We start from the raw sequence: 24,804 nt of genomic DNA, 5'->3' as shown, positions 1-24,804 counted from the left end.
CGATCTATCGTAGAGTTTGAAACTAATTAACCTAAGATGGTTCATATCATAACGAGTTATCATATCTTACGAATTGATCTGCGATTTTTCACATTAATAACATATATATCACTGATTTAGAGCAAACTACCTACATTCAGTCATTGTTTATGACCACCGCGGGCTTAATAGTTGTTTTGAACTAGGCATGGCCTAAGTCCCAGTACCATATAAATAAGCCCCCAAATTTGAGTTGAAATAAACTTTTTATTAGGTTGTGTTATTTTTACATAAAAATTCGGTCACTATCAACTTCATAAATTTTAATAGCTAGAAAAATTTCTTTTAAATAAAAATAGTAAAAAGTCTACCTCCTCCGTTGAATCTGTATCTAAACGCTTCAAAAAAGCTACTGAGTAACATATATGCATAAAGAAAAAGGTTTTGTTAGACTTTAAAACATACCTAAAAAATTGGTGCCGCTTAGAGCATAAGGATGTAACTTTTAAGGGCCAAAGTGAGTTTCAGCGCCTCCAAAAGTGTTTATATTTAATACTAATTTTCTTATATAATCTTCAAATAATTTTCATATTACACATTAGTCTCCCAAACAAAGCTGAATTTTATGTTTTATTGAGTTTCATCCCTTTATAGTAAGTGTTCAAGTTTCGTCAATGCTAGAGCACCAAAAAGGCTGAGACAACCCGTATTAATGGCAAGATAAAAAAGAAACTTAGAATTGTGTAAGCAAAGTAGTTTTTTATGAAAAGTTCAATATTTGATATAATATTGTAGATAGTAATGTTATATATTCTTACATTATATTCGAATTAACCTTTTAAATAATTAAGATAGAAAAAATATATATATGATACGTAAATATACATTTTTATTTCTAGCAGAAGTGCATTCGTATTTCGTAGTAGCCATTTTTACATATTTCTTTTATATAATTCTTATATTCATTTTGTAAATCATGATCGACTTATAAATAGGTCATCTATCTATTGTAATTTGTAAATCATCAGGCGAAGGTCAACACAGCAAAAAAATTCAATCACTTCGAATTTGAACAATAAATCATGGTTTTAGGTTTGTAGGCATAGATAATTTAGTCCTCCAACACCTTCTTAATACTTGAAACACATCCTTGTCATTACTAAAATCTAATATCGAGTCTTCTTTGGTAGTAGCAATAAAAGATTAAAGGGTGGCGAAGCAAGGTAACTTTCAGTCAGATATTGGCAATAAAGAGGAAGATACAGTTGAAAGAGACCGCAGGCTTAAAAACAGGATTATGTTCTTTTTGTTTTCCCCTTCTAAAGTTGTGCTATCTATCTCTAGGCCCCCCACGATCATATGTATTAAATTTTAAGTGCCTCTTTTGCTACTTACAAATAGAGCAGACCAAGTGTTATTTGTAGGACAAAACTTTGGATTTGCTACAAAATTTGATTGTGAAAGCTCATTATAGATTTCAATCGCGTGTGATTTGGTTGTCTTATATGGAAATACATGAGTCAAAATAAGTTATTTCCGTGCTTTAATGCATGTTCAATTTTTATTCTTATTGATGAGGATATATCCGATAACGATGTACAGTAAGATTTTGGGTTTAATTAGATATATCTAAAGATCAACTTAATTAGTGATGCTTCAAGTTTAGTAAAGTGGACCTAGCCTTTGACACTAAACTATACAAGTATACATGCACGTACGTGTAGCTACTGTATATAGAAGATGTTAAACTTTCAAATTGCAGACTTGTATCTCCTAAGTCTTAACAAGGTTATAACATAAACTAAGTGTCTAAACAGAGCCGTACGTCTTTCAAAATAACAATAAAAATTTGGGCCTAACGCAAAATGAAAATTTAGACCCCCCGCCCCCCAAATTTATAGAAATTTAGCTTTACCTTTGTTGATTTATCAATGACATATCTATTTGATCAAACTTCCCTTTTTTGTGTTATTAATTTTTTTTTTTATCTGAAAAAGAATAAAAGATGATGTAATTAAAAACTATAAACGTTAGCTTTTTAGGCCCTTATAGATTTTGGGTCCTAGGCTTGTGCACTTCTTGCCCCACCTCATTGATCAAAGACGACCTTGTGCATGAGAAATGATAGATTGACTTAAAACATAAGCATCGATCGTTATTATCAATCTAATGTATTACAAGAAAACGATGCATTTTATGGATAATATAGTTCATGAAAATGTAAACATTTTATTAGTGACTACTACTGACTAGTCTTTTAGTCACATAAAGCAGCAACTTACACCACATTTGGTTCTACTCCATTGTATACATCGATATATTTAATTTACTCCATCTTGATATATATTCAATATTTAGTGAAAAGAAAATTTATCCTTTGACTTTTAACATTTAAATTTTGACTTTTAACATTTAAGAAATATATATATATATACATTATAAAACAATAATTAACCAAGCCTTCTGAAGCATTTTTTAAAACTAAAGCTATGTTTAAACATTGTCACGTAGAATTTATCTTATATGACATCTTCATATTTTTTTTTAACAATATTTTTCAATTAATTGTATAAATTAAATACAAAATATTAAATAAAAACATCATGATAACAAATTAAATCTTAATACTCATATAATTTTTAAAGAAAATCCGTACATGAAAAATACAACATAATATCAAATCAAATCTTATACTTCTATATCTATATTAATTATAAAAATCATAAAGAATCACGTACATGAAAAAAAGAATATTTATATCTAAATATATTTTTACTCCAAAGTTTTCCAAACGAAAAAAAAAATATATCTATTTTTTCAATTGTTTTGTGCTTGACATTGCATGGACTTCCAAGTATTCGAAATTATAGCTAGATTATATAAAACTTTTATAAAATATATATAAATTATATCAAAATTTAGAAATCATTTGAAAATATTATTGTTATTAGATTATATATAACAAAACAATTTTGTTGTTCGTGTCCTTCGTTCTCTTGGCCGAAACATATAAAAATAAAGTAACCGAAATTGGTTGTTGTTTATTCTAGCACAAAACAAAGTTTATTATATAACGATAATAATCGTTACTTGAGTTTTATAAATGATATTTTAATTAGTCGCACATCGTGCGGGTAAAAAACCTAGTGTATATATATATAGGGTAACATTCCGGTGAAAACACTTATTTTAACGGTGAGAATACCTTAAAAACATCTCATTTTGATGCATTAAAAGTCCATAAAACTAACATAGTGCATAACTAAGTATCTTTATTTAAGTTTTTAACAACACATTCATCCGTCATAATCGAAATAATCATGTTTTTTGTATGCATAATCATCAAAATGATGTATCCAGCAAAAAACGTGATTTTTTCGATTTTGATGAATCAATGTTTTGTTAAACACTTAAATAATGATAATTTGTTATACACTATGTCAGTTTTATATACCTTTAATGCATTAAAATGATGTTTTTAAGGTATTGTACACTGTTTTTATTTTAAAACTGTTTTTATTTAATTGTCTCCCTATATATATGTATATGTATATATGTATATATATATATATATATAAAGATATATATTTTTTGAAAATGACAAGCTTCAGAGTTGTAGAAAAAAAAAATCATATTCATTAATTAAACTTAAACTTTCTTTTCAATTAAAAGATTTTAATGTACTTGACTTGTGCATTTTAAATAGTCAAATTTTCCAATGACGTGTACTTTTTCATATAAAAGGCGAGTCTAAGTATAATTAAGACATGTGTTTTTTCTTATCAACAGTGTTCAAAGTTGTTATTAAAATGGAGGACATCAAACATGGAATACATTTGACACAAATGCTTCCAGTTTGGGTTGTGGTTGGGGATTGGAGATGAGTTTGAAAATGAATTTCAAAGTTAAGGCATTATTTATTTCAATTATTCTTAAACAAACTTTCATTTTTAAAGACTTTTTCAATATTTTAAAAGTTTTTTTGAGGCTGAGACTTTTTTATTTCAAATGCATATCTAAACATAACTATTATTTTAAAAGGCGGTTATTTCTAAAAGCTTTGAGCTTTTAAGCTCTTAAAAGTTAAAAACACCTTGCCAAATAGTCGTAGTCTCGTTGGGTCAAATTTGATGTATATACTTAACAACTTTAGATCGCATTTGATTCATAAAATTTGACAGAATCTGATGTAATTGGAACTGAATTACATTCCTAGGTGTGTCTGGTTGTTCAAAGATAAAAAAATATCTTTCCACTGAAATATAAACATTCAATCACTTGATGTAATCTCCCCATTACTTGAATTTTCAGAAAATAAAAAACATTCTCAAATTTCGTTACGTCAAATTCCATTCGTTCAAATAAAGTTAATTAACGTAGTTTATGTCGTTTTCCTCACATTTATAATGTTTTGGTGTTGTATTGTCACCAACCAATTAACTTAATTTTTGGATGTCTTATAAATAAAAAATTTACTTTGAAAAAAATAAGTATAAACGAGTATGTTACCCGCACATTGTAGCAGATATCATTGAGAGAGTTTCGATTGTTGTAATCTTAAAATCTTTTAATATCGTTAATTATGACCTTCTCTTCTCTTGAACTTGAAATCTTTTGATCTTGTTAATTACGACTTTTGCTTGATCAGGATCCATATTAATAGACGTTGTAGCGCCATAATTCACTACTGCATATGAATATGTTGTGTGTGTTTTAGGGTATAGAGAAAAATAATATTAATATTTAATGTGTCTGCTTTTGATGAAGGGTATTTGTATTTATTGGAAGATATTTATTGGGAGAGGGAAGACTAAAGGGGTGAGGAAGGACAAAAACGTAAAATCGCATGTCTCAATTTTTATAAACTTTCAACATGGGTGAATAATTTTTAATAAGAAGTATAGATATAGATAAAAAATTGATTAAAGATAAGATAATAATAAGGATACAATGAATTTCATGTCGAATATCTTGTGGTTTAATTACACAATAATTACGGTAATGGTTAGTTAAGTTTCAACGAGGATTAGCAAAAACAACCAATAAATTGTGGTCATTGGGAAAAGGAGTCAAAAAATAAGAAAAAGAAAGAAATCTGGATGGTCCCCCTTACCCTACCCACATCACCCAACCCACGGCACGGGTGTGACCCGGGTCAGGCCGCAGCCTTTCAGATTATGGGAAGCCGCTCCTCAATATCTTTCCCTTTGCTTCTTTATTTTAATTAGAGTTGTACGTTACAATTAATAAATGCAAATACTAGTCAAGTTGAGCGTATACCAACTTTAATGGTGGACTCGTCTTCTTTGCCACTTGCTCTCTCTCCCCGCCATTTTCTTTCGAATCCATTCCGTCTCACTTTTTGTTGCCACTTTTGATGGGTCATTAAAAAGGAAATAAATTTACGAAAGAATCATTAATATAAAAAATTCTCATAAAACGTTCTAACATAGTTTTCCTCTGTTCCAACTTCCAACAAACTAATATAAAGTTCGCTTAAACTTTTTTTTACGTATTTCTTAGGTTGTCTTTTTCAAGCTATCGTATAATTAATTTTAAGTTATTCACTAAAATTTGACAACTTGTCTCTTCTATCTCATTCCGGGTTTAAAATAAAATAATAACCACATCAGCTAGAATTACTTAGATGGAACAATTTGTCAAACTTTAATAACTTAATAAGGAATAAAGAAGTACGATGACTTTGATTAGATATCAAAAGTTCGTAAGGGTTTTAGGCGAAAAACCGTATAAGTTTGCTCCAAAAAAACGAGCTTGAAAACTAACCCCAATCGATTTAAGGCGGATCGTCTTAACACTATTACATATATGAAAACTAAATTAGTGGCCAGTTCAAATGGTAGTTGGACAAATAGCTAGTTGAGCTTTTACTAGTGATCTTTCTCATACATATTTATCTACTTTTAATCGTTGATGTTTGTAAATTCATTAATATACTTTTAATCCAGTTTACTTATCAAAATATCAATCATATTATCTTCAACGACATCCGACATGATTACAAGTTATTCATCAAACACACTTATGTATGTTTACTTCGATCGGTGTGTAGAAACGTTGTAAAGTATGCGGATTTATGTAAATTAAGATTTAAGATATGGCTTCTTTTGTTTTGTCTTAGATGACATGAACGCCTAATAAAGTAATAAGCGGCAAAACAACGATGGAGTATGGTAATTAATTTTCAATCTCTTCTTATGTAATTAAGTACATAGTTTGTTACATTAATTAAGTACATAGTTTGTTACATTAATTCGATTTTATCAAAAACCAAATTTCGATACCAAATTAACCAAATACACTATTTAATACCTATATCGGTGCTAATATTTTTGGTTCTATATATCGGTTACCAAATATTCGTAGCTGTTTTGTCCTTCTATATACCGGTTTCTTACAAAACTGTTTGGCTGGACAAATCGGGATTGAGCAACCTTGTTACTCATCATGAACAAAGATATATTGTTTTGATAAATCCACCATATCTTAGAGACTTAGACACTAACTTTCTTCCTTTTCTTTACTATGACTTAACGAATTTAGTTACTTGTATTTATGTTGTAGTATATAAAGTTACATTAAATAAATCCACGTTACAAAAAATCTACTCTGTAGTCGTTTAGGGATATGTCGGTACAGAATTAAATTTAAATAGAGAGAAAATAAAAATTAAAAATACGAGGACCACGTTTGTCATGTATGGAGCATTTGTAGGAATGTTGGGCTTGGGTAGCACCCCCCTTTTGCTTCCATATTGCCAGATGTCGTCCAGCAGGTTATATATTTTCAGGTGGGGGATCACTTTCTGACTTTTATTTTCTTTTAATTTTGTGAGATAAAAAATAAGATGAAACACGCTGGTCCTTCAAATCGATTATTTACTTAAGCTAAACTTCCAATATATAAACCACATTTTTTTACATTGCCTAAATTACCTAAATTAACCTAGAGAACTATAGTTCTGATTAGTTTCGAAAGTAGAGTTAAAACGATTAAAGTTTGGCTTGTTTCCTTGAAAAGTAACTTTAGTTATATCAACAATTGAACAAGCTGGTTGTAATTGACAAGCTAGTCAAACAGGCGTAATGAGCTTAATTAAAATTAATTTTATAAGCTTCTTAGCTCTTGAAATTGTTATTTATAAAGCATCGGCCCGAGGTATTAGATATACTTTATATTTATATTATAATTTTATCAAACATGAGCTTAAAAACTTGTTAACTAAAAAAAAAAACAGAAACATATATATAGACCAATACCGATTTCGATGTTTTTTGTTCTTTTAGACAACTTTATGCTTGAGCCTTGAGCTCAAACACAAATGAAAATGTTTTGGGTCAAGCTAAAATTATTATCATTTGTTGTCAACATCAAAAGTATAGTAGTGTCAGCCGATCAAAAGAAAAAAGAAGTAAAAATGTATAGTGACATCGCGTTGCACATTTAGCATGTTATAAACGTCGTTCTATGTAGTACGTTATTTGAGTTTTCCATTTCATAATCAGATCGATATATCAAACACGTAAGGTTATCTTCAATGTTAAGGACGCCCTTAGACATCCCTGATCTTCCACATCATATCCTTACAAATCCTTATAAATCTTTATAAATCCTTATACATCCTTACAAATTCTTCAAATCTTATAATTTTATCTACAACCATACAAACATCCTTACATATCTTTTTACCTTTACTAAAAACAAAAATATATTAAGTAACGACAAGTAAGGGCATGTCTTTAGGTAAGGGCAACATTAAAAAAATCCTTAATTTTGAACAAGCTTCAACGGCAAAGGATATACAAGGGCACCTAATGACACCCAATGACATCTCATTGATGATAGCCTAAGTCGAGATTTTCAATAGTGAAGAGATAAGTGGAGGCCGAGGAGGAGGGATATAAAGGTCATTTTCAGTTACCGACAAGATAGTGATGGGGCAGAATGTAGGAAATCTTTTCTCATTATTAATGTTTGTATCCACCTGCATGCTATATAGGAGATATTAATGTCCTCATACATCCCATCATTCCTTCATTATTCACACTACCCCTTTCACTTTAAATATACAAATTATTTGAACCCGCATACATATTTGTGACAATTTCGTTTTTGGGATAGACTTAAAATTTTTGAGTGTAAATCTTGATTTGATCAAAAAGGCTTCATCAAAGACAAAAGTGTTTTTATTATGAGTTTTGAAGCTGGAGCTTGATAGACATGCCGTTTAACCAAATTTTACCGTTCAAAAATAATTACTTTACAATTATTTTATATATTTTAACAGGATCTTTTGTTTTGAGAACCCATTTTTTTTATAAGAATTGTGAAAACTTTTAAATTTCATATTAGAACACATGTTTTTTTTGGTAATTCACATGTGAAATATTGTAAAAACATATGTTGTGAAAGAAATTTTTTTCGAAACTTTATATATAGTTGTTTCAGTTTGTCACATGTGAACAAAAAACGTGAACAAATTCATTCACAAGTTCATAAAAGACTAATTTGAAGGTTTCTTGAAAAAGTTTTTTCTACAACATATATCTTTATATCATTTCACATGTGAAATAACAAAAATAACATGTGAACAAATATATAATTTAAGAGTTCTCATGGTTCTTACAAAAAAAATGGTTCTCAAAATAAGGAAAATCTATTTTAACAAATTTTTACAAAGTAAAAATGGTTCAAATATTAATAATTTTAGTGAAATTGGTTTGGTTTTTTAAAAAGGAATAACTGCAGATAATATAAATGAACTTTACCCGATTTCACGAAATTAGCAATATCCTTTGAAAGCTTTACTTTTTAGAAAGCATCTTTTGTTTATTACTTTATTAGCAGAAAAAGTAAAATCTTACCCGGTAACCTGTTGACGTGTCAGTTTGATTTTTAATTCATGAAATTAAAAATGAACTTTAGATGAATTTACAGAATTTGCAATGTTATTATTTTAGTTAATAATAACAATAATAAGCACTTATAATAATAATAATAATAATAATAATAATAATAATAATAATAATAATAATAATAATAATAAGCACTTTTAAAACTTATTATTATTATTATGGAGAATTGCATATATCACCAAATATGCAATCAAAATTACAAATATCCCCAAGTAAAAATTTAAATAACAAATATATTCATTATTTTCTTTTAAATACACATGTTTACCCATTTCATCAAGTAAATTTTATATCATGACCATTATACCCTTTTTTGTATTAACAAACTTGAATTCAAGCATCTCACATTAACTAACTAAAATTTACACCCATACATAAAATCTATCTAAACTCAGTCACCACTTCAGTCAATTGCAGATTACCAAGTTACAAAATTAATATTCCAAGCTACTTCCCAACCAACCAAAATGATGAAAAAGATCGCTGATCCGTTCTTTTGATGATATACCCCTTCGAATGATCATATGAAAGGATTCCCTTTACAAAGCATAGTAGCGAAGGCCATAAACTCGAAAGAACATAGTTAGATAAGAGGATGTTCAATGAAAAAAGAGTTGATATCCAACCTTAAATAAGATCATTCTCTTAAGAAAGAAATCGAATAACTATGGAAGCTATGTTTAAGGATAAAAGGTTAAACCCTAATTTTCTCTTACAGGAAAACTCTCGCTTATATAAAGAGAGAAAACCTTTGTTTAATCGGAATCATATCTTCACAAGGTCAAACGATCAATAACAACCCTAAAACACTTCCTTGGCGTAAAGAGACATTGCCCTACTTTCGGGTAATCGTCAATAAAACATAAACCCAAATTCCCCTTTTTATAACCTTCAAACTATATTAGGCCAACGCGGTTCGGTACACAATCATCTTTCATTTCTTAATAATTAACATATATCAAGTAATATTAAGGTTCAATGATATGCTAGATAAAATACATCACATATTAATATTCTATCTAATAGAGATGATACATTTATATGACGTTGATCATCTCATAAATAAAAAATAAATACCGTCATAATAACATTAAATAATGCTTACACCAAAGAATGAATCTTTATTATATAAAAAAAGAAGTATACAATAAATGGCATCAGATTAGTGATTTAGAGCAGTTTGTGACATTGGAAATAATGACTAATGACTAATGACTAATCTTTAGTTTGAAAATATAAAGTAATTATTCACTGTATTATTATTACTATTTATAAAAGTGCATTTTATTATTATTATTATTATTATTATTTATTAATTAAAATAATAGCATTGATAATTCTGTGAATTCATCCAAAATTCATTTCTAATTCCATGAATTAAAAATCAAACTAACACTTCAGCAAGTTATCAGGTCAGTTGTTACTTTTTTCTGCTAATAAACAAAAAATGTTTTCTAAAATGTAAAATTGTTAAAGGATATTACTAATTTCGTAAAATCAAGTAAAGTTCAATTTCTATTTTCTGCCGTTATCACTTTAAAAAATGGTAAATTTCAAGAACAATTCAATATATTACTACTTACAATCAAAATCATAACAACATCATATATCAACAAAAGTAATATCTAAACAAGCGTTTCAATTTAACTACAAATTAAATGTGTATACTGATTCTATCAGTTGAACTAGCCGGTTCGAACAAAGTGTTAAAACATCGCAATGGGCGTTATTTGCTAGTAACCACCAGAATTGAATCAAATCAAATATAGTATATCACTGCCAGACACCACCCTATACCACCTAAAGTTATCTAATTATACTTTATACATATATATTTCAAGCTTCTTTCCAAGAACTAATAACCAAAACTTTTGAAGTTTACAAGAACAACATTGTTATATGTCGATCTGTTTTATGTGTAGTAGTGGTGTGTAATGTGTATAATTTGTGAACGGCCGTACTATGATTCATTAGCAAATAAATATAAATACTTGGTCTTAGTATCTGGTCGAGATAGATACCTCAGCCAGGATAATACGAGTATATATATTTTTTTCTTATAGTAATGGTTTTATTTATATATAATTGCATCGGGAATTTGGAATTTGTAAAATAACCAAAGTGTCACGCAAATATGTTGGAGGTGTACGTACCCAACCCCCACCATTAACACAATGTTTCTTTTATCTCCATCTATAGGCTCTATCTTTTGTTCCCATAAAGTCAAAACATGTGTAAACTTGCACCCCAAGTCAAAACAACTTTGATTTCAGGCAGCACACACTACAAGAAATTTGGGTTTTTGGGGCGACATTTGTCGTCCCCAAAAGTCATGTATGTCGTTCCCAAAAGCCTTTTGTGACGACACGTCATGGTCCCTAAAGCTGCGTCTCCGAAAATGTTTTGAGACGACATTTAGCGATGACAAAAATGGGGCCCACCTTCATATAAGAAAAATGGAAAAGAAAATCGAAAATTATTTCGCGACGACTTTAGAGTACATAAATTTTTGTAATTGACTATAAATTTATTATAACAATTAATAAGAGGTGTCGATTTTGATTTGCCACTTTATAAGTAACATGGTTGATTTTCGGTACTAGTTTTTCTATTGCAAATCGAATGAGTATAATAAAATAGCCAAAGCGAAACAGGTTAAACATGTCATAAGTCGTTCAAAGTTTACTCAAATAAGTGGCGAAGCCAGAATTTTTATTTAGGGTCGCCGAACAGTTTTCATAAGACTAATAAGTGTAAAATTAAACTACAAAATTTAATTACTTTAGTTTGGGGTTGCCAATTACCTTAAAACTGATTAAATACTTAGAAATAGTAATAGAAATATAGAGTTTTAAAGAAATTGTGGAGTTGCCATGGCCACCCGTGACCACCACATAACTCGTCCACTGACTCAAATATGTCTAACTCGTAAAGAATGTCATGGCCGATCAATTAAGAGGTGTCGGTTTTATACCCAGTTAATTAAGATAATTGAGGTAAAAAAATATGTGAATCTGAAATATAGTTTTCGCCCTTCATTCTTTCTTTATTGATCAAACAACAAAAAGATTGTTTCAATTATGTGATAACATACTTTTTATGACTATATATTACACCTTAACTACTTATAAAGTTCATCATATAAAAGGGACACAAATTGTTTGATGGGAATATGAAATGACCCATTTTTTTTTCAAAACTATTCGAAGATAGTTAGACGTCATGGGCCAACATTAGTCAAAATTTTATAGAACCCGTTCATAAAATCTTCAGATTGATTAGCTAGATTATACAAGATCGATGTCCTTATATCAAAGTTATAGATTACTAATTATATAACTATCTCTCCTATCCAAGATTTAAGTTCATTCATGTAGTCATCTTGAAGATGGGTTCGAGCATTATGATAATTCCTGATCAAGGCCCATTTATCGAAAGAAGCTTGAAGTTTTTCTTATATTCAGCTGACCCAATGGGTAAAGATATCAGCCCATTGAAGAGTTTTGTTTTGCAAGTTTTGTGACTTCTCATGGAGTGATGGTTAGTCAATCCCACTTTTGTGACTTGTGTTACTTATAGGTAGATACCATGTTATGTTATGAAATTACACTAAATACTTTTTCCGTCCGAATTAATGTCTTATTTTGACCTTTTAAGTTTTTTTTTTCACTAACTTTTGATCTTTGATATTTTTGTTTGTGTTATAGGATAATTGATATAAAACATATTGATAAATTGAGCTTTAGATTTATTTTTCATCTACATACTTTTTGTTTGGTATTATATCATACAAACAAAAATACCTATGGTCAAAATTGATGACGAAAAATTCAGCAAGTCAAATATTTACATTTAGATTGAGACGAAAAAAGTATTTGATTTTTGGAATCGAGACATAGATGTAATTTAGGATTTAAAAGAAATAAATAGATTTTAGTTAAAAAAAAAAACAAGTATAGTAGTATCAATTTTCGTCGAGCCAATAGTTTCGGTTTTAAACATTTGGTGGTCAATAGTCAAAACCCCGTGTAATGTCGGTTCGATTAAGTCGGTTAGTTTAAAAACCCTAACAATAAATTGTGAAAGTGTTTTGCGGGCAGGAAATGGAGAAAGGTGAAGCAGCAGCAGCAGTTTGCGGAAAGCAAGCCTTGGAATTGCTCAATTGTGTTGCCGATTCATCATCTTTCGATCAACATAAATGCATCCACCTCATCAATTCCCTTCGCAAATGCGTCTTAGAAAAGGTACCGCGTTATTTATCCCATTTTCTGTCTAAAATTATATATAACAAATCGGATTTTTGCCCGATTATTGTATAATGGTCTTACAAGTAGTGTATATTGGTGATATATTTTTAAGCTGATAATAACTGAACTGGCTCGCTAAGTTTATAATATTTGTTTTTGAGATGCAATTTTGAAAACACTTAATAATGTTGAATAAGTTACAAATTTATTTAGCAGCAAATGATAATAGCGACGTTTTTAGTCATTTCAGTGTGAGTTTGTATAGTTTGTTTATAATACATTTCATCTAATGATTAACTAATCGCATGTAATTATTTTGTTAGTTACATGTCCTTTTGCCTCATGTATCTTTACTGTGCAGAAAGTGAAGAAGTTCTTACTGGCAAAAGATTAAAAACAAGCAAAAGCTGGAGACGTCGGTCAAAAACAGGGGTGACGTTTTATCTTTAACTACACATTTCTTTCCATCTGTTGCTTCCTGCTTTTACAGTTGAGATAGTAATAATAATAATTCATGATTTAAGCATTGTATGTAACCAACAAATTCAGATCCAAGTATTTGGTGAATTCGTATACAAGTTTAATATGTTCTGGTTATGTCACCTAGCTTGTCGTATGATGATTTGTGAGTCTTGCTTGATTAAAGAATTCTAGGGATCCCTTACTTTTAGCAGATTAGCATTGGTGTTTCATTTTTTTTTTCCACAAATACTTCTACAATGGACTGACGATAAGTATCAGAACTTCATTACATGACAATATCATTCATAGTTCTCAGTAACTTACAATAATAAAGAAGATAATAAGCAATCAACCTCGAAAGGTTAACTGAAAATCCAAGTTTTGGATGAACGTATGTGAGCACCAAAGCCAGCAACATCAACAAACATGATATACCTTGGTCAGTTGATGCCCCTAAATTGCAGACAGTTATACAAGAAAACCCATCCATGGAAAATGCAGATAAAATTAATAACCAACACACTTTTGTGTAAGGGAAATTTCTGACAGATTTATATGCTGTTCATCCATGAATAATTGTTGTTAAAGAAAATTGGTTAAAAAAGATGGGCACAGCAGGCATGGTTTGTGCATGAAGTATGCATGCTAATGCAATCTGCTGCAAGCTTGTAACATGATCTTTAGTAACCGGTAAAGTTGGGTAAATTTGACAAATTTTAATGGAAATAATGTGTATAAAAGGCTTGTTGGTCATATCTCTGGGTTACTCCATTGTACTAAGAAGAGAAAAGTATAGAATTATGCTATAAAACTTTGCTTTTAGATTCACATATCATAGTTATTTCTTTAGTAACCATACCTTGATCCTAGAGAACATCTTCGATATTCCAACGATGTCAACTTTATTTTTAATTCTTTAGAGATTCCTACTGTCGATTCAAAATAACTAGGTTTAAATTGTATGTTCCTTGATCTTTAAATCTTCACCATCGGAAAGGTCATGACGCTTTTTAGCCATTAGGTGAATTTCATATTTATTTTTACGACATTGAAAGATAATGAGAAGTTGAATTACACTTTGCCCATATGAGTAAGGAGATATGATGTTTGTATTGTTAGTGTTTATAGTATTGGTTTCTTTCATGTTAGCATCCTGTAGAATTTTGTTGAACAGTTAGGGTGGGAATAGTACGGGCTTATCCTCTTGCTCCATCTGCTATAGCTAGTTCTACTTTGGTATGGCATAGATTTGAACACAACTTGTATTGAAGTAGTATGTTTCCAGCTTTCAAGACAATTCTTCCAGTCTTCTGGAGAATTGAACTGATTCCTCCTGAATATCCTTCTATTTGAGGGGGTGGTAGTTAACACCCACAGCATACTTCTTTTAACCTCCACTTTTAAGGTTCCCAATAGATGATGAGTCGGGGATGTGAAATATGAGAATTGGGCATCCAAATGAGTCGGCTGTATTGGTATACTGATACCCATATGAGCAGAAGTCCGAACTAAGAAGCAACACATGAGAAGAATTTAGTAAGGTACCAATAAGTAGTAAACAACAAATGTATTCTTAATATATCCACACATACCATGGTGAGATGTCTTCACCAGTATTGTTGGCTTCTTCAATTAGCAAATCTGCCACAGATAAGTTCATCTGTTTAACATGTTGGGGTAGACAATTTTAAAGAACCCTGCTCATCTCTGATGTGGTAAGATGTTGATATATGGTTGAAATTTTGGACAATTTCAATAACAATGATCACTTTTTATATAGTAATCTCTTGTTTAAAGATGCATCGTTTTGGGAGATCGATCTAAATGGTCAAAGTATAACTAGTACCTAATAGTCGATTGAGGTATAGGTTTACTTATTTGCACATTATATTATCATATGCAGCAATCGGATCAAGTTAATGAAAAGCTTCGGTCATCTGATATAAACTTTAATATGTTAATCCTTCCAAAAGCCCTTAATGATAACTGTAATAAAATAAGAGCGGATTAGGAATAAAAGAGACCTTAACAGAAAAGTGTCTATGACTATGACCTACAATTAAAAGGGATATAATTAAGAGAAGTGTTTACCTAATCGCCGTCCACAACAACTCTTGGCATGTCGAAGCTGTGTAGTTGCAAAGGTCGAAAATAGCACTGAGGCTCGCTCAATTTCACCCTTGATCATATTCCATTAAGAGGTAATCAAACTGAGCGTAAAACATTTGAAGTCCTCCAAACTGCCGCATGAGAAAACTTGTAGCTTTTGACTCGTTTAAAAATAAATTCATATGTTTTCGTTGTTAAAAAAAGATAATGTGCATATACCATTTGAACCGAACCTTTGAAAAGGGAACATGTGATTTAAAATTCCCATCTTAATTTTCTAGCAAGAAATAGCAACCAGCCATGTTTATAATATGTTTAATTATAACAAAAACAAACAATGATATGCATCGAGTCAATGTGCGTGCAGGTCAGTCACGATGTAATCCTTTACAAGACTTGTAATAAATAGGTGTATTACTTGGTCCAAGATAGATAAAAGAGATATTAAAGGATATGTACATTCATCATCAACAAACATAAGCGTAATGTAATCTGGGTTTCTCATGATGTCATTTGTAATCATTAACTTTACTAGAGATACACTAGATAATTATTAAAACGGTACCCGCGCGATAAGGTGGTGGAGGTAGCGGCGATGTAATGGCGTCGGCGGCGACGGGTGGTGGTGGCAGCGGCGGCGTAGGTTATTAATGTAATGTGGTTTAAATGTATTTGTACATCATGCATTAGTATGTGTACATTGTTGAAAGTTGAAAACCCTATTGGCTTTATAATATTATACACAAATGCCCGTGTAATGCAACGGTGTGGTGGTGGTGGCGAGCGGTGATGACGGCGGTGATGATGACGACGATGAGTGGTGGTGGCGGTGTTAGCGGCGGTTGCGTTGTGATTATTAATGTAAAAGTAATTGATATAAACAATGTAATGTAAGCATATTTTAAGAGTTGAGGAGAAAGGTATTTTGGGGTTATCAACTACTTAAAGTTGAAAAAAATGAAGTAGATGCTTTATATGGTGGTATAGATAAGTATAGATATAGATATAATAGTCTAATTTAATAATTAACATGAAATTACTGTTACAAATTAACTATACGAAAAACTCCTCGCAAACGTGTTACTTCATTGAAATATCCGAACATTAACGACAACATGAATTCTAATATGAAATACACATATATGATATATACTTGACCGGTATTGTTAAGACGTCAATGAAGGGTAAATTGTTAGTTGCAACTGCAAGTTCACAGAAGTTGAAGGTTTAAGCAGCAATCTATCCATCTGGTGAATCGTTGTCGGTGTTTGATAGCTCTTTCCTTAAGCTGGTAGTGTTTCTATCTACTCCTGTCAAATTTAATCGAAAAAGCAGCTATAGAATGGAGGTGGGTGTGATATTACAGGGGATTGCTAGGGGTTTGCTTCTTCATCACTATTCTATTGAAAGTTGTAAGTTGTAACAGAATCATGAAGGTGTAATAGATTAAGTAGATGAGAGATACCAACTTCGTCTGAAAACTAATTGAGATACCAGGAAGATGACGATCCAAACTATTCACGGGCAAAACTATCAGAGTCATTTAGGAATTTTGATACACAGTTTGTGCAACCTTCAAATGAAAATTCAGCCAAACTCAATACAAATTTATTCAGGCATTTTCACATACAGTTAGCATTATCCGAATCAAATCTAGCAAATCTAAGAGACGTTTAGCCAAGAATTTCATCCTACCAAGCAAAACCAATTCAAATTAAAACCAAATTTAGCACTTAATCAGATATAAACAATGTTTTTTTTGTAATCAGATCATATAAAGCATGTATACAGCCAAAATCTCAATCAACTTGATCAATATCTCAAGCTGAAAATCTAAAAAATGATATCACCAGGTTTCGGAGACAGATAGAGAGAAAGAATAATGGAGGCAAGACCCACTCCAAAAAGCTTCGAATAGAGACAAAATGATTATAAACTGTATGACTCACGAAGACAATAGAGAACTTGATAATAACAGTAATTATAACCAGTATGAATAATGGCAGCGAGGTGGTACTCTCCAGCAAGATCGTTAATAGGTTTTAGAATAGAGAGATGTATTTGTACCAAGTAAGTACTCGGATGTGATTTTAGTTGTTAAATTAATTACCCTTCCTGTGCATTATTTACATTTAATCTCCACACCTACATTTTAGTTGATCCAAGGGCTTATATGAGTCCCTTGGCTTCCACCAAAAAATCAAGTTTGTACCTGATTACAGCTCAACAACCATGAAACTAAACTAGATACTGAATGGGGAGGCAGGGTAGGGCTAGGTGTGACTAATCGGAATCATCATCTTGTCAGAAACCTTCTGCTTCTTCTGCTGCTTCCATTTGTATGCTTGCTCTAAAATTTTTAAATTTGACGCTTCCGATTCTTCCGGGAATATGTAATCAATATACTCCTCATACCTGCAATTTGCAAAAGCATTTATAAATAAGATTATTCCATAAGCACAAACCAGTTGTAGGAATACACATTCAAAGGATGCAGAGATTCTATGCAAAATTCCATTCATGAAAATTGCTACATTTTTCCTGACAAATTAAAACTAATCTACCTATGTCATCATTACTACACTAGTGTGTATAAGACAATAGAGTAATATGATTATATGGAACAATACTTTGAGAAACTAACAGTCGTCTAAGCTGTGTAACAACTTTAAAGGGAATCCCTGTAGCCAGAAACACTAATTTGAGCTAATACCACTAGAAGCCTATCCTAGATGAGGTCTTCATTAAAAAATTTCTACCCAATGTACTTGTGTTTAGGTTTAGTTAAATTACTCTATTAAAACAGACGTTTCATTTCACTCAAAGGTTCCATTTTAGCTTCCACTTCTTAATTAATGCTAGTCCGACAGCTATTTCCAGCCATATAAATTTGAAAGCAAAGTGATCGACAAGAACATGTCTAATGACTTAAAAGAAATATAATTACAAGCTTATTCACATACCCAGAAGGACCATCATCCATCTCTAATCGCCTTTTCTTTTTTAGTTTCTTGGGAAGTTTGACACGAACCAGCTCTATGTCACCCAAATCACCAAAACCGCTTTCCATATTTAGCCACTCCTCAAGTAACATAGCTCTCTCATCTTTCAGCTCAGGAGTAGATGTTCTATAATAGTTTAATGCATTTTCAAATACTCCTGATGACAAGTAAAATAACAAATATGAGAATCATAAAAACTAGGCACTATGATCATCATTAACATAACGGCAGAAATTAACCAACAGAAACATTCGGTAAATATTAAACGGCTCAAGAGTGTAAACCAAATAACTAGCTAGAAAGATAGAAAGTGGAACGGATCGAATTCAACAATAGCTTATTTTCAATACCAAACGCTTCCTAAATCATTGTGGTTACTAGACTAGATCATTATTGATATCACAAGCTTTTTTTGCGGGAATAACGGCACACCAATATGTTTACTTAACCTTTAAAAGGTGCCTTAAATCAACAAGACCCAGACCTAACCTGTGCTAAAATTACATAATTCGACCCTTTACGACTGAACCCATTTTGGCCCTTATTAAATATGAGTAGCAAGATTAGATGCTTACTTCTGGAACGCTCAATGAAAAGTTTCCTCTGCTCATTGAGGACATCTTCAGGTAGATCTTCCTGTTCTTCTGCCATGGCAGATGCTTCAAACTTTGCATAGCTGATCCACACCTTCAAATGTTTTGTTCGATCCAAAAACCTCTCATATAACTTCCTGGTTCTTTCAAATTCTGCTTCTGCTATCTCAAAATCTATGTAGGCCTGCAAAAAAATCAAATGAGTCATCTCCCTGACTAGAGAATAAACACACTCCCCACATAACCAATTAGCCAATTACATCAACTTGACGCTGGCAAACTCACTGAATCTCTACAGCAAATATAGATAAAGAAGCAGAGTGCACTATAATATTTCCGCAATCTCGTCTAAACACCATTGATTAATTGTTAAACTGTACACTGGTTCTTATTATATCAGCTACGTATCAAACCATGGCGAATTCCTAATAACCAAGGAACTGCAGAAATAACTTACCCCACAGAATTATAATGCATAAAAGTTTCCTTCAAAAAAATTTCTTTTGTTTATAGTTTGAAACATAAATATACTAATATATAACTTCTGTTATAATTTGATACAAAAATAAACTCATATAACTATCTTTTTTAATAGAAATATGATTATACTCTATTATCTTTGCTTGCTTTCGAGTCACATTCCGAGTCACGACAGCTATCTCCAATAACTTTCCAACATTTAACAACATTGCTTGTTTTAACATAGGAAAGAAGGGTCAGATACTATATCACCGTGCTTTTAAACTCTAGTACCCTCAGTTAAGTTGACGTTCTTACAAGTTAACTTCAATCTTCAAAGAAAAAAACAGCATCTCAAAAAGTTGCTATGAACAATGAATAGACAGCAAAGGTTTTATGTATTTACCTTCCATAACAACTCTGGCATGTCAAGTGAAGGCTGTGCAATGGCAAGCTCAAAAAGCGCCCTGGCTCGCTCGGTCTCGCTCAAGGATCTCTCTAACTCAGCATACTTGCTCCAAGCATAGCAATTTTCTGGAGCCCAATCCAGATATTTTTCATAAAGCTTCCGACATCGATCTATGTTACCCAGCTGCAACTCAATCTCAATGTACTTCTTAAAAATCTGCTTGTTCAAGTACAGTAAAGAAATATAGTCAAACCATAAACAAAAAGATATAAAGTCGAGAAAATGAGGAACTCAAGATCTCATACCATACCTTATCTTTAGGAACCATTCCAATTGCATTTCCAAGAACACCACGCGCACCCGAAAGATTTAATTGCCTAATTTCAAACTGGGCAGCCATCAACCAGATTTTAGCAAAAGAGAATTTGTTGTGTGGAATCAGCTTTAAACACTCGCTATAGACATCCCTGGTTCGGGAAACATCTCGAGCCTCCAGCTCTTCATATAACGCGTAATTGATCCATAAATATATGTATCTTTCCCAGTACCTCTTCTCTCCAGCTGGAGGAACATTAGCAATTGCTCTCTCATAAACCTCACGAATCCTCTGTTTGTTCCCCACACTCTCCTCGAGTCTAACATAGTCAAACCACGAGTCATATACTAGAGGATTCTTTCTAACTTCTTCCTCGTACTGAAACCTTCGTTTCCCAACTATGGCATCCTCGATGCCTTCTTTGTCACCATACTGCTTCTCAAAAGCCACAAACTTTCTATAAAGATCCTCAGCCCTTCCCTTAGGTATACGGTCTAAAGCAAATTTATAGATATATCTTGCTCTCTCAGTTTCTTTGCACTTCTCTTCAAATTCAGCAAAGGCAGCAAATAAAGTCTCGGCTTCTTCATCATCTGCTAGCTTATCAACTGCCCTTTCGTAGCAATTCCTTGCTCTAGCAATCTCCCCGTTTTCCATCTCAAACTTGGCGAAGCGAATCCATGCACCAACTTTCGGCAAGCATTGCACAAATCTCTCATAGATGGCCCGAGCTCTCTCAATCTCATTGTATCTTAACTCAAACTTGATGTAACAAAGCCACGCATGCTGGTCTGGTTCAAAACTCATCCACTTTTCAAATACTTGCCGGACAGCTGCAAAAAGCTTAATTATAATATGTATAAACTTGGATCGTGCATGCATAAAAACCATAATTTCAGACTGGCAGAGTACATAATTACATACAAAATAACAAGCATATATAAAAGTATATAGATACCTGAAAAGTTGTCCAGCATTTCCTCCATGTGTATGTACTTGTACCACAACTGATCAACTCTGGGCAACAAAGTAACCGCCCGATCCCACACATTCCGTGCATGATTGATGAACTTATTCTTCATCTCCACTTCGGCATACTTGAGCCACATCGTATGATCTTTGTGAAAAACTGTCAACGCCCTTTCCCAAACCGACCTAGCACGTTCAAAATCCTTCTGAGATTCTTCCCAAAAGGCATATTTAACCCAAACACTCTTGTTCCCCTTCACTCTCCTAATCGAATCCTCGAATTCCTTCCGTTTACGCAACCGGTAGTCAGAGAGTTGAGTCGAATCAGTAATCTTCTGTTTAGGGGGTAGAATTCCGGGCTCTTGACGTTCCTGTGTTTCTCGGAGGATCTGTCCAGCGCTTATTTGGAGTTCGGCTGGGGTTTTATTTTTAACCCTAGTTGCTTTTGCTGTATTAACTTCCGTATCTTTTCTAGTTAAGTTCCCTAAGTTAGGGTCCCCTTCACGATTCGCCATCTGAAATTGGAATTTAACTAGGGTTTATCAAACAGCAATCCAATAACAGCAAAATCAAAAAGAAAATTCAATAACAAAATCAGTCATCATCTTTAAATTCTCATTATTATAACATAAAACTCGTGTTTTCTTCATAAAAAACGAAAATATTGACCCTAAAGGTTTCGCAAAACAAAGCCAACCAATGTAAACCTATTGCAAGAAGAAAAAAAAATAATACAATCAAAACTATTTATATAAAAAAAAAGATCGGCAAAGAAAAACAAACCTAAAATCTTCTTCGTGTTCGATCGCTTCAAAGTGAAGCAGCCGCGAGCCCGCGAATCGGCCTATTTGAATCGCATTGGGATTTGGGGAGTTGGTGTTGATTACTATATATTTATATTTATTTATATTTGCTGTATATGTTTTGTGTTGGTGGGATTTGCGGATTGGAGAAACGTGTATTTATTTAGATTGGGCTGGCCCAGGTTTATGGGCTTATTTGTTTTTGTATTTATTTGGTTTCAAATGATAGGCCCCGAGTTGAGAGATTAGCTCTAGATTTTATGTTTCTAAATTATTACCGTTTGAAATAGTGTGCTTTAAATTTTTTTTTAGGATCTCCATATTAATGATATTCTTCCAATTAGAATGTTTTGTGTCAATAACTCAATTATTAAGATAGTTATCAATCATGTATTTCATGAGAAAACAATATACCTTTGATTTCCATTCTCTTGAAGAAAAACTCTTTGATTGGTATGGTTCAAATTTTATTATGTAGGAAAATGTTTTGTCATTAACTATGTGTCAATTTAAGTACAAACTAGTTCTAATCGGCACAATTGTTGAAAGAAAGAAATATGCTTGTTTGCTTGGGAGATAAAACACTTTCTCCCCCAAAATTTATGACATGACATATAATTTAGGTTGTGAAAATTGCTTATTATAATGGTATTCGTCTAAAATCTTGAAATGGATTGTTGTGCTAATTTAAATTTTCATTGAATAATTCTAGATCAATTATTTTCTCACACATCATTTTTAGGTTGTCTATATGTTAATCCCAAAAATCATTTTTCACTATCAACTCCCGTTGATAGACAGATTTGTTTAATACTAACTCTAGTGGTTTCAACTTTCAACTAAAATCAATGAAAGAACTTTCTCAACAATAAAATACGTGAAAACAACAAATCATTACAGCATGAGTGTCTACTTTCTTTAGAGTAACTTGATTATTGACATTAAGAGAGAAATTATTGAAACTTTTTTCTACTATGAAATAATTGAATGATTTCAACTTGAAAAGTAAGAAAAACTTTAAATGCATAAAACTTTCATGTAGTTAATTCATGAACGGCTTAGTTTATGTGTGTGAACATTGAGCTTACATTTTTATATTCGCTATTGATATTAAGAGAGTTAGTTCGGGACATGACGATTAGTGATTGTGGTCGGTAGAATTGAAGACTTTTGCGATTCGTTTTACCATGTGTTGGGATGTTTTGAAATTTAAGTATATATTTATTAGAATTTTTTTAGTTCTATCTTTCATCAAATTATATTACTTTCTTTGGAAAAAAATTATAGCCCCTCTCAACAAAAAAATCTGGCTTCGCCAATGTATAAGCATGAAAAACAATATCATCTATTTTATCTTGAATCCATGTACAATCACTTGAATAACATTCTCATTATTATGAATGTTTTAACAACCAACACAAAGAAATCTAAAAGATTATTAAATATTTGTTGGTTGCTAATTAACAGCAATGTCATTGATATTAGCAAAAATCTATATGTTTTCAATGGCTAATGTCATCTGTATATATGTACTTTAAGTCAATTTTCATGTTAATTAACGGTTATTTACTCTTTTGAATAAATCTTTGAATAGTTTGTAAATGAACACATGACATTTCGGAGCTCTGGTGAAGTTTTGATTATTGATATTTGACTTTTAGGTGCGTGCAAGCGAAGCTATTTGAGTCATGACATTTTGAATGGGCTAAACAAGTATTTTGATGAATTTGAAGCGTCGTGGTTGTTATCAGTAGCGGCTCAAGGTTTTTAGAGGCCTCAAACGAAATCAATTTTGAAGGCCTAATCCATTACCATATAAATTAAAATAAAAACAAAAAAAACTCGATTTTTGTTATTCAACTACTAGTAATAAAAAAGATGCAGATGTTGATACAAAAACTAAAAAGACGTTACTGCAATGTAAATTATATAATGATACGTAGTCCAAAATCCAAACATTAAGTCTAATATACAGGATATTGAGGCCTTGAAAATTTAGAGGTCTAAAACGATCGCCTAGTTTTGTAGTACTGTGGTAAGGCATCGGTTTTTGGTATGACTCCTGTTAGGGATAAGACCAGCTTTCAAGGCTCTTATAACGGTAGTTAACCTCCATCAAACCCCCGTTAGCTTACACTTAAAGAGCCGAACAACGACCTTTGGCCGTTTGTGACGCCCGTTACGTTACATGCATAGCAGCTAGCAATACCCACTCTCATTTCATGTCATTGTAATATGCGGGTCCCACAAGCATTGGGAATAAAATTCTCAACCAATCACCACTTTTGCAACTTCACCCTTTCTATTGAAATTATAGGCATCTCTTTAAACGACCCAAACACAAAATGATACTTTATTACAGTATTTTTTTAAAGAATTTTCTGCATGACCTTAATGTAAATTCAACAACTAAACCTGTAAAAGTTTTACCAAAACTTGTAAAAGATCAACTTGAACATTTTCAAACTAAAATTTACTTCGACTTCCAAACATAATTAACCAAACATAATTAACGCTTAA

General features: G+C 31.7%; 1 protein-coding gene across 1 annotated transcript; it reads right to left on the bottom strand.

Moving 5' to 3' along the window:
• Window positions 1-17,818: 17,818 nt before the first annotated feature.
• On the bottom strand, window positions 17,819-22,350 carry LOC122598461 (crooked neck-like protein 1). The gene is made up of 7 exons (XM_043771060.1): window positions 22,265-22,350; window positions 21,471-21,996; window positions 20,507-21,345; window positions 20,194-20,412; window positions 19,311-19,512; window positions 18,697-18,892; window positions 17,819-18,148 (listed from the first exon to the last, which is right to left on the bottom strand). Exons 2-7 carry the CDS (start codon window positions 21,994-21,996, stop codon window positions 18,007-18,009), a joined length of 2,124 nt encoding a protein of 707 aa, XP_043626995.1. The 5' UTR covers window positions 22,265-22,350; the 3' UTR covers window positions 17,819-18,006.
• Between the last annotated feature and the right edge of the window lie 2,454 nt (window positions 22,351-24,804).

This window comes from Erigeron canadensis, chromosome 1 (assembly GCF_010389155.1).
Source record: "Erigeron canadensis isolate Cc75 chromosome 1, C_canadensis_v1, whole genome shotgun sequence".
Classification (NCBI taxonomy): Eukaryota; Viridiplantae; Streptophyta; class Magnoliopsida; order Asterales; family Asteraceae; genus Erigeron; species Erigeron canadensis.
The sequence above is the reverse complement of the archived record's forward strand: the minus strand, read 5'-3'. Positions and strand labels throughout refer to the sequence as shown.

Bases quoted from the DNA above. Each gene is read 5' to 3' on its own strand.
- LOC122598461 (XM_043771060.1), bottom strand. From the start codon at position 21,996: ATGGCGAATCGTGAAGGGGACCCTAACTTAGGGAACTTAACTAGAAAA. The intron at 21,346-21,470 runs GTATCTATATAC...AGCTTTTTGCAG, and splicing joins AATGCTGGACAACTTTTCAG to CTGTCCGGCAAGTATTTGAA. The intron at 18,893-19,310 runs GTAAGCATCTAA...ACTTGTCATCAG, and splicing joins TTTCATTGAGCGTTCCAGAA to GAGTATTTGAAAATGCATTA.